The sequence below is a fragment of the Pinus tabuliformis genome, chromosome J (genome assembly GCF_031772625.1).
Source record: "Pinus tabuliformis cultivar Carrire ecotype Pingquan chromosome J, CPIR1, whole genome shotgun sequence".
Lineage (NCBI taxonomy): Eukaryota > Viridiplantae > Streptophyta > Pinopsida > Pinales > Pinaceae > Pinus > Pinus tabuliformis.
The window spans coordinates 1248457697-1248469331 of NC_142295.1; the positions used below are offsets into that span (position 1 = coordinate 1248457697).

Consider the following 11635-nt stretch of genomic DNA (forward strand, 5'->3'; position numbering starts at 1 on the left):
CTCCCCATTTGCAAGATTTAGCTCCAACTCCAAATGCTATAAGTGGAACTTGCAAAACGTCTAAAACAAACAAGAGAATCAAAAATTACAAATAGCATATACAAATATCTCTAAAAATAAGTCAAGGAATCAATGTTTTACATATGCATAAAAGAGACATAGTGTATAGGAAAATAAGGCATTTTTGTTAAATTATTGAAAATAGGATAAGATTACAACCCTTTGAAATCCTTGATCTCGTAGATCTCTCCTAGCTATCTTGTCCTTCCTTTGTCACAAATCAAGTGTTTAATTATTCCTCAAGTACATGGATGGATTATGGCCATACCGACACAAATGGGAAACATGAGGGCATAACTATGAATCTCCAAAAGCCAACCAAGTCCTAATAGTAGGTAATGCATTTATAGGAAAAATAAGGAGGTTGTAGATCCATTAAACTAGGGTAAGATCCACTTTAGAAGGGGATAAGCTCCATGGGATAAGAGATAAGACCCCATTTGTAGGAATTTTAAGACATCCTTAATAGAGAATGTAAACTTCCACGATAAAAGCCTCTAGAAATGGAAGCTTATGAATTATTTTTAATTTCTTCCTCATCTCAAGGGTCATCACACTCGCAGTGAAAGCAACCTACGTTGACCAACACTTTTCCCTTTGATGCAATCTACGTCATTGCACTGTGTGAACTAAGAAAGTGTGATGAGGACCTAAATTAGGGTTTTTAGCTAGTATAATTTAAATTTCTTGGAACTTCTAGAAAGGACATGCTTTTGTCTTTGTAGGGGATGATTGCAAGCTATGAATGGATGATGATTGATTTGGTTTCAAGTTCATTTGGTTGATGTGACAAAATGTCTTGTAACAATTTGGACAAGGAGAAAAACTCGTAGCCCCCACAAACTCAGTTAAAGATTAGGAGTGTCATGAGAGAAAAGTAAAAGTGCTTCTCAAAATGTCGATGTAGGACAATATATCCACATATCAAAGACTGCCAAACGTCCAAGGAGACATGGGTTACCCTTAAACATTTGTATGAATTTATCAATACAAACTGATTTTTATTCTTAAAAGGTAAGTTTCTTTCAATGAAAATGGAGGAGAATGAGAATGCAAATAACTTTCTTTCTAGAATGAAAGATTTAAATACAAACTAGGTGATATTGGTGAAAAGGTCTCTAGCACAGATCTGGTAACTATAACGTTAAATGGTATGTTAGAAAAACATCATACATTTATTTCATGTCTTGTAGCTCAATAGATAACTCCTACATTTGATTAAATTACATGATTTATTTTGCAAGAAGAAGCATGACAAAAAAATCTCAATTGTGGGTCTCAAAATTCATATTTGGCATTGATGGTGAAAGGGAAACACCTTCCAAAGGAAAACCATGGGAAGGAAGGGAGGAAAGACACTACATTGAAAGTCATCATATGGAAAGTCGCCATATGAAAAGTTACAACAAGGTATGAAACCTCCAAAGGTTGATATTAGAGGGTGAATGCATGAGGATGGGTTACACTTTTAGGCCAAATGTGGCAATGAAATTTCAAAATTTTACTTTTTTATCGAATTGAAGCCCTCACAATTTATAGAAGCATTGTGAATTTTGATTCGGAGCAAAAGGAAAATTTGTGGAGAATTATGTTGTTGTCCTAATGATATTTTATGCAAAAAAATTGGTGTCGTATAATCTGTCAATTTTACATTAAATGAAATGATTTTCCTTGCAAATGTTTCGCACATCTTAAGAGGTATGTGAGTTCGCATAGCATAACTTAGTCTAAAATGTGTATTTAATATATATATATATATATATATATATATATATATATATATATATATATATATATATATATATATATATATATATATATATATATAAGAGCATGATCTACACGGAGAGAACTAAGTTTTTCATATTAAAAATTTATTTTTTATGCAAAATTATATCTTTTGTTATTTCTCAAAATTGGTGAAGTAATATTTCAATTGCATTTTATAGACATGTATTCACGTAAGATTTTTTCCAACTATTTAAATAAATTGAAAAACCAAGAGTACCTTTTTGAAGAGGACTCGTAAATGAAGATAGTGGTATTTTTTGAAAAAAATTCGTTGCGTATATTTTATGTTATTTTTTTTTATTGAGCCCCTTTGAAACTGTCCAAAAAAAATTCAACCATTATGTTTAAAAGAAATGAGATGAAAAATATCATATGAATTCGAAAGTGTCAAACTCATATGCCATTGGCTAGAGGATTCTTTCACAAATCAAACATGATCAACTCTGCCACTTTAGGACAAATTCTGGCTTAAATCCGTTAGGGTACAAAATGGTGTTGCAGAAAAATCTGCAAAAAGGGTGTTAAATTTGTGATTTTTAGGACCTTAGTATCTCGATCAAGCGCTTGAGTTATAAATTCAAATAACTTGATCGAGGGTTAAAGAAATCCTCGTTTGAGCCATTTAAAAAGTAGCTGTGCAACGACCACTACCAGGTTTTTCAATAAGAAATAAGGGTTTGGTCGAGCCCTAGCGCTTGATGTAGCCCTAACGCTCGATCGATCCCTAAATCTCATTCAAGCTCCTAACTCAAGTTACACATTAGTTCGATTGAGGTTTTGTTTAAAAACTCAATCCAACGCCTAAAACTTGATCGGTCGAGCATTTAAAACGGCTTGATTGAGCTTCTCTTTTCCACCAAAACATACCCTCGCTTTGCCAACAAGTGTAACCTAGCTCCATGCATAGACCCTAGAGTTAAATGTTATTACTAAGGTAGCTTTTGACATTATTCTAGATATTCTATGAAAAAGAAGTATCATGAGTCCAAACAGCAAAACAAAAGGCACATTGGTCATTTTGTTGATAGAGGAGAAACAATGAATGATGAATTAAAAAATATTAGATTGCTTATTTCAAATGTTGCATTGTCTATTAAAATAGATTATTAAAGTGCATGGCTTGTTGATTTTGGAACCTCCATCTATATTTCTTGTAATAATCAATGGTTTGAAATTTTTCATGAAACTAATAATGGTGCAAAGATATCTCGTGGTGATGATCAATCACACCAAGTTAAAGGGAATGGTGATGTATATGTGACATTACCAAATAGATGTGTTAAATCCATGTGATGTATATGTTTGGTATTAAGAAGAACATAATTTCAATTTCTACCATAACAAATCAAGGTTTGAAGGTAGAATTTGTAAAATCATATTGTGTGGTGAAAGATATGCAAAATCAGTTCAAGGTTATTGCAACATGAGTCAGATTTGGAGGGTTATACAAGCTTGATGTGACAAGAAAAAGTCATTAAGTGTTGACACCTGCAACCATGACAATAGAATTTTTTTGGCACAAAGGTATGGCCACATTAACTATCATGATTTGTTGCTACTTCAAAAACAAGGAATGGTGAAGGGATTTCTATTACTTAAAGAATGAATATTTTGCATGTGAAGGCTATGCATTATGAAAGATGCATAGGAAATAATTCCCTACTCATATAGATAGAAGAAAAATAGATAGCCTTAAACTTGTGCATATATGTGTGGAGGCCTATGCAGACAAGATCATTAGGTGGAGCACATTATTTTTTGATCTTTATTGATGATTGCACAAAATATACATGGGTTTATTTCATGAGAAGTAAAAGTGATGTATTTTAATACTTTAGAGAGTTTAAAAATTTAGTTGAGAAGCAATCAAGAAAATACATTAAGATCCTTCAATAAGATCAAAGCAGAGAATATACATTAGTTGCATTCATTAAGTATTGAAAATCCCATGGAATTTTACAACAGTAAACATTGCCACGTACTCCATAGTAGAAGAGAGTAGCTGAAAGAAAGAACAAAACCCTAGTAGAATGTGCACAAAGCATGATAAATGGTAAAAATATTACCAATGCTTTTTGGGCTGACATTGTTAATATTGTTGATTATTTGAAAATATAAGTCCAACTAAAAGTTTAGATCGTAAGACTCCCTTTGAAGCTCCTATTTAAGAATATTTGGAAGTAAAACATTTTCTCATGTTCCAAAAGAACATAGAAGAAAAGGTAATGCAAAAGAAATGAAGTGCATTTTTATTGGTTACTGTTATGATCATAAAGCATATAAGATGTTTGACCCTTGCACACATATTTTTTTTCAAGTAGAGATGTGTTATTTCATGAGCATGCGGATGATGGCCATAAGGAGGAAAATTATGATGCATGGCATATTTATTATGATTATGATGTTGTCAAATAAGAAGTAGATGATAAACATAAACATAAATAGGAGGAAGATCCACTGACATGGACATCTCTAGCAGCCAAATCACACTAAAAGGAAGAGATGATTCACCAGAAAATAGGGGAAGAGGCGAAAGAAGTGAAACACCAAGGAGTTCATCGTGTTAAACTCAACTACGTGTAAGGTATAAATATTATGTCTTGATGATTGAAGCAATAAATTTCATAGAAACTTTGAATTTTGAATGAACTAATTAGCATAAAGAATGGGGAGATGTAATGAAGGAAGAGTATGAGTCCATAATGAAAAATGGTACTTGGGACTTAACAAAATTGCCTGAAAATAAAGCATCTATAGGATCAAAATGGTTGTTTAAACCAAAATTTAATGTTGATGGAGGTGTAGATAAATATAAATCCATATTGGTTGCAAAAATATTACTCACAAAAAGAGGGAATTGATTATGATGAAACTTTTGCACTTGTAGCTAAGCTAGATACAATTACATTAATGATTGCATTAGCTACAAAATATAATTAGAGACTACATTAGTTGGATGTTAAGTCTACTTTTTTGAATGGGGAACTAAAGGAAGAAGTATATGTTATTTAGCTAGAAGGATTTGTAAAGAAGGGTCAATAACATCTTGTTTGTAAATTAAAGAAAGAGTTATATGGATTAAAACATGCACCAAGATCTTGGTATGTGAAGATTGATTCTTTCTTTCTTCAGAAAAGTTTTATGAAAAGTAAGAGTGATCCTAACTTGTATATCAAGTCAAATCAAAAGTGGCATGTTGCTTTGATTTGTGTGTATGTTGATACTCTTATTATAACAAGCAATGCATCTAAGTTGATTGATGAAAGTTAAAACACAGTTGTCATAGATCATTGAGATGAAAGACCTAGGTGAATTGCATTAGTGCTTAGGTCTTGAAATATGGAGAAAAGTTGGTCAAACAATGGTTACACAAAGAAAATTTACAAGAGAGATACTTAAAAGGTTCAATATGGATCAATGTAAGGCAATGCCAATTCCTTTAGAATAGAATGCCAACCTCTATAGTGATGATAAGACAAGAGAGGTGGATGGTACTCTGTATCGTTAGTTGGTGGGAAGTCTAAATTGTCTCAGTACAACCAAGCCAAACATAGTATATTTAGATATCTTGATTCAGTTCATTGCCAAGCCTCTTGAAAGCCATTGGAAAGTAGCAAAGAGAGTCCTTTAGTATCTCAAAGGGACTGTTAATTTTTGTATTAAATATGTTGATGATTTTGACATTGAGATGGAAAGTTATTTTGATTCAGATTGGGTTGGAAATCCTAATGACAAAAAATCAACTTCATGATGTGCATTCATCCTTGGATCTGGGATCATGTCATGCAACAACAATAAACAACCTACTGTCTCTTTATCATCAACTGAAGCTAAATACAAAGCTTTATGTAGTGTTGAAGATGTCGGAAGAAGAATAGAAAATGCTAACAATTATCAAATGTGATAATCAAATCTCCATCAAACTAGCTAACGATCTTATGTACCCTGCAAGATCAAAGCACATTGAGACTCACTATCCTTTTTCCGACATTGAAAGTTTTTTTGTTATTACTATTTTTTAATTTGTAAATATAAGTATTGTTTTATTATATGTAATGTTATGGAACAACATCACCTCCATTTTATGTTGTAGATGGCCTATTAACTCAAAATTAACATAAAAACATCTCCATTAAATAATTTTTTAAAATATAAAAAAATATCTCTTACTTTATTATTATCTTTATATACTATATTTAAAATTATTTTTTATATATATACCATTAGCCTAGATCCATCTTAACACGAGATCTACTAAACGCCAAGAGGGATCAAATCTTTTTTAACTCTAAAAAAAGTTTACAACTCAACAAATTTGATATCTGAACACTAAGTAGATCTCAAATTATTATTATAATTATCTATTTATTTATTTTCATTTTTATATAATTTATCAAGTCAAAATATTTACATAACATAATATAACCGCACATCTCTTCACAAACACATAATATATTTTATTTTTATATATTATATTTAAGTTCAAAATGAAGTGTGTACCCTGCGTGTTATTACATTGGCGGAAACTACCTAGAAAGAACCTGAGATGGCGTAGTGGACGTAACGTGGATAAGAGTTGGAAGTTTGGATTCTGGACCCATCTCACTTCACTTTCTCTCCCAACATGTTAGGGCGCCCCCGTGAAATGATGGCGTCACGTTGGTGACCGACTCTCACTGCGGACATTCCGTTCAAGGAAGCTCTCCGTCAGCTGAACACGGGTGAGAGCAGCAACTTCGTTAAGTGAAATAAAAAAACAAAATAAATGACGACAACAATGACCAAAGCGGAAATACAGTCGGCGAGATGAAGTACGGTGGCACTGTGGCATGGCCATTGCCAAGTTAGCATATCCAGTCGGACACGATTCAGTCTATGGGGCAGTTGGGTTTGAGTGTGGATCAGGAGACAGAACAGTTGAAGTCAATGCGTAGGGCGCGTGAATGGGAAAGGAATCGTGCGTGGTTGAGGATCAAAGTGCAGAAGACTTCCGCACTCCACCGTCCATGTCGATGCTTTTTCTCATTTTTGCTTCCTCTTTCATTCCTTCCCCTTCAAGTTACTCAATACAAGCCGGCCAATCCAATCCATTCCATTCCATTCAGGGAAGGTGTTTCTTATGAAATTAAGTCGGCGGTTTCGTTAATTTAGCGCTACTCCGTGTTGAAGAAGCTCATAGGCATACCATTCTTTGAATTGCTTCAACTATCACTCCATTGGTTTATTGTTTATACTCTCTGTGTGGAAAGGAAGCTCGGTATTGAAGGTTGTTGAAGAGTTTACAGCATGACCAAAGTGGATATGTTGTACCAAAGCGCTCAAGCCATGGACGTGTTCAAGAAACAGGGAGCAGAGCACCAGTTGAGCTACTTGTGCAAGATTTGCAGCAAGGGATTCGTCTCAGGAAGAGCTCTTGGCGGTCACATGAGAGTCCACGTCCCCACCTCCATCGCTCCAGAGATACTCACCGAAACTGAAGTTCAGAAGAGCAAGGGTTCCGGGGCTTGGGATCACAAATTAATGCAGAAAAAGGAGAAGGATGAAGAGGGACTGGATGGTAATGGAAGTAATCTAATGTATGATCTGCGAAGAAATCCGAAGCGCAGTTGGCGGTTTGAAGATCAGGACTACCCGTTTCTGTTGGGTCACAGGTTCGATTCCAAACCCATCGATTCTTCTATAAATTGTGATCTGTGTGGGAAGGAATTCAGTTCCTGGGAAGGACTGTTTGGTCACATGAGTTGCCACTCTGAGACCCATCAAGATAGTAGTGATTCCCATCTTGAAGAATCGCAGAAACACGAGACGCAGGATCAGGTCGGAAAAGTAAGTGAGAGTGATTGTGCGATTGAGACAGAGATTGATCATCCAAGTGGGAATTCAGGCAGATTTGATAAGTGGATGAAGGGAAAGAGATCCAAGAGACCCAGGTATGAAATCCAACTTATTAATCCCCATAAGCAATTTGCTTTGGACACCAATAGTGAAGAAGAGGACATTGCAATGTGTCTTGTAATGCTTGCAAGAGGAGTAAACACTGCTACAGACCCACAAGCCCAAGTGGCTGGGGAGCCTGTACCGGGTGACCTCAAGCTTCCCAACACTGGTTTCCAGCTTCCGAAATGCATCAGGAAAGAGCCTAAATCTAAGAAAATTGATGGAAATGCCGTGCTTTATGATGACGATGAGGTCAAGAAGGCCAGGTACAGATGCACCACTTGCAATAAGGGTTTTCAATCCTATCAGGCTCTGGGTGGCCACAGGACTAGCCACAAGAATGTCAAGAGCTCTTTTTCACAGATAGAGGACGAGAACGAGAGTCTACAGGAAGATATTACTGATGAGGAGCTGATTCATGGGTCGGATTCCGAACTGCCTGGCAATCTCTACAAGCCTCAGCCCAAGGAGAGGAATAAGGATTCCTGTGTCAGAGCGAGGGATGAAACAAGGACAATGGAGGCTGCTGCCTTTCCAAGGAAGAAGACTCCAAGGGTTCATGAATGCTCAATCTGTCACAGAGTCTTTTCTTCGGGTCAGGCTTTGGGAGGTCACAAAAGACGCCATTGGGGTGGTGCTGGAGCTTCTGATACTGTTAGTACCATTTCTAGCAACAAGGATACCCCTATGCAGCAGGAGCAGATGCATGCAAGAGTGGAGCTGTTAGACCTAAACTTGCCTGCCCCTGTTGATGATGACTGTGATGCTGGCAACCTCAATAATTTGGGTGTTAATGCAGCAGATTCTCATGGAATTTCCAATGGCCAGACCCAGAGCCCTCCTTATTTGCAGCCTTGGTTGATGGGCATCTTCCAGAAACAGGGATTGTTCTTGTACAATAATCATATCAATTTGAGTAAAGATGATGAAGCAGATAATAAGACAGGAAAGGGAATTGGATTTAGCAGGGGATGTGATTCAGACTTCCCAGTGGGGGCACTACCTTGGTTGCCATTGTAAGGCAGACAATTGTCTGTAATTGATTCATTGTTATACATAATTTACAGTTCCATTATTGTATACGCTGAACTTTCAAGCATTAACACCAATACTTGGTTTATCAACTGCAAACACTAATGCCACTGTATATTCAAGTTTCACTCTGATTTTCACCAAATTATCAATCGGTAAAAGACATGATAATAATTAAGTAAAATATGCTTGGTATCTGAAATGTATTTGACCATGATGGTACCCAACATTACGAACATGATTTTATCCATTTGCAATATGAAAGAGTAAACTCTCATCAGTAATATAATACCTTTAATTTTTATGAGTATCACTTAACTTGTATGTTAGTCTTTTTCGTTTGCATATGTCTCACAAATTAGTCTTTTTCGTTTGCATATGTCTCACAAACCAAGGATGGAGTCCAGCTCATTTGTTTTTGGAAGCCCAAGTGTTTGGCGAAATTTAAATACTCTTATTCTATGATTCAGCTAACTATGGTGTAGACCACCACACACTGAGAAATCCAGCGACCATGTATGGCAAATATGGCATCTTGCTTTTGATGGTTGATGATGTTTTTCCACCATTTGAACTCTTTCTATTGAAGCATGTAATGTATTAATTAGCATTTATTTTTACGGATGTATTAATTAATATTTGTTTAAAAAATAATAAATTTATTTAAATATACATAATGAAATATTTGGTTAATAATATGTAATTAATGTTTGTGTGGATTCAAATTAGTGGTGAATAGTGTACTGTTAAAATACTTTTGTAAAAAGGTCGTTGTTTCAAATTCTTGCGAATTAGTTAATAAAAATAATGTAACATATAATTAAAATTTATTTATTTTAAATATAAAAAATAATAAATTTAATTTATGTTTGTTTTGTCAAGTTTTTTGAGTTTTAGAGATTATTTCAAGTTTAATTTGTGGCTTGAGAAATTAGCATCTATGGGCATCTAAGTCATCAAAGTTACCTTGGGATCGCACACCAACCCTTAACATGACTAGATTTTTGCCCACAAAGTTTCAAACCATTAACTTTCACATCATGCAGTGACTTAATAATACATCCCGTGGGCAAGAAATTTTAATTTTAATGAAAAAATATTTAATAAAAATATTTTAATAATCTAATTTATTATTATTCAAATCTGCAAAATATTATTGTATGTTTAAAATTTATGAAGTAAAAGGTTAATAACTAGTATAGATTTATTTTGGGTTTGGGAAAGTTTATTTGAGTGCAACCCAATGTCGTTGTTGTGATTCACAGAACCTCCATTGCAAGTGCTTTCTCGTTGATTCTCAATGGTGACAAATCCAGGTGGGGCCTTTCCCTCGGGTGATGAGCCTGCGACCTTTCATGCCTTGATATCGAAGCTCAAATCCAACCCCATGCCAAAAAGAGAAACATACCAAATTTGTCAAAAAAACAGAGAACATCCCATCAGTAGCGCTTCCTTCAGGCTTTCAAAAGACTTCTTCAACCTTCTCTGACAGAGCCTTGGTCGGGAAGTTCATGGGCATGTGGTCCTTGCCCAAATCTCTCAATTAGTGGGCTGAAAAATCATGGAAGTCCATGATGAAAGGAAACCTAGGTGTATTTGTGGTTGACAATGGTTTTTTCATTTTCCTCTTTGAATGTAAGGAGGAGAGGGACATTGGTTTTAGGAACGAGTCAATTTTTTTGGCTTAAGGGGAATGTATTGGAATGCCTGGTCCTTGGATTTCAACCAAGACAAGGGCATCCCCACAATGATGTTGATATGGGTTAAACTACCTCAGTAACCCTTGCATTGTTGGAGCAATGAATGCTTGAAAGTGATTGGAAATGGAGTAGGAAGGTATATAGATTGTGCAGAGCCAAAAGGTCAATAGTTTGCAAGTGCCAAAATCTGCGTAGAGGCAGATTTGGAGAAAAGCCTTCCTTTTGAGATTGTTCTAACCCAAGGAGAATGGAAACATATTCAACCTCTAAATTATGAAAAAAAATTGTTTAAGTGCAAGAGTTGCCATGATTACGGGTACTTTTCTCGTGACTATAGCGAAACGTAGGTTGGAAATGGGAATGGAGTAACTTCTCAAGAAAATAAATGACATACTCAAAAGAAAGGAGCCAATCGAGGGAAAAGTGGGGCCAAGAATTCTAAACCATCAACTCAGAATGGTGCTACCTCCTCAACCAACCCATTTGAAACATTATCCCAGGATGATTTAGTTCAAGAGGAGCCAAGCATTGATATAGAAACTCTGGAACAAGATGAGAACATGATTGAAGGAGATGGAAAAATGATAGAAGGACAAGATGGAGAAATTCATGAAGGCGCACTAATAAAGGAAGTTCCCAATGATAATGTAGTTCATCTTCAGATCCAACGCATTCTATCCACTCTGTCAAGTTTTGAAAGGATGGAGAAAGAAGTAAAAAGGGCATCTCCAAAACTTCTAGGATCAATGGAGGGAATAGGAAAAATGTTAACAAGAAGCACAAAAGAAGAGGATAAACTAGGGAAGTGATTCCTCCATTCAAGAGTTGAAAAACCATAAAAAAGTGGCAAACCAACCAAAAAATAAGCAAGGGAAGTCAAGGTCGAGTAGAATTGTTACACAGCAATTTGTCACCGTTTGTCACCGTCCCTATTACCTCTCACCCGCACATTGGAGGACTCATTCTGGGACCTGTGAGAAGTGACATGCCCTGAAACCACTTGCATCATATTCCTCTAAGTATGAGCTTCATATGCCCTGAAGACATCTCCTGCAAAATACCCATGAAAACAGCTCTTTTTGCATTAGCGCGGGCCCACAGTTCACTTCCCGCGC

At 35.6% G+C, this 11635-nt stretch overlaps 1 protein-coding gene across 1 annotated transcript; it reads left to right on the plus strand.

The window, feature by feature from the left end:
• The first annotated feature begins 6880 nt into the window (after positions 1–6880).
• LOC149231733 (uncharacterized) lies at positions 6881–8927 on the plus strand. Its single transcript, XM_089376360.1, has one exon. It carries the CDS (start codon positions 7138–7140, stop codon positions 8806–8808), a length of 1671 nt encoding a protein of 556 aa, XP_089232486.1. The 5' UTR covers positions 6881–7137; the 3' UTR covers positions 8809–8927.
• The last annotated feature ends 2708 nt before the right edge of the window (positions 8928–11635 follow it).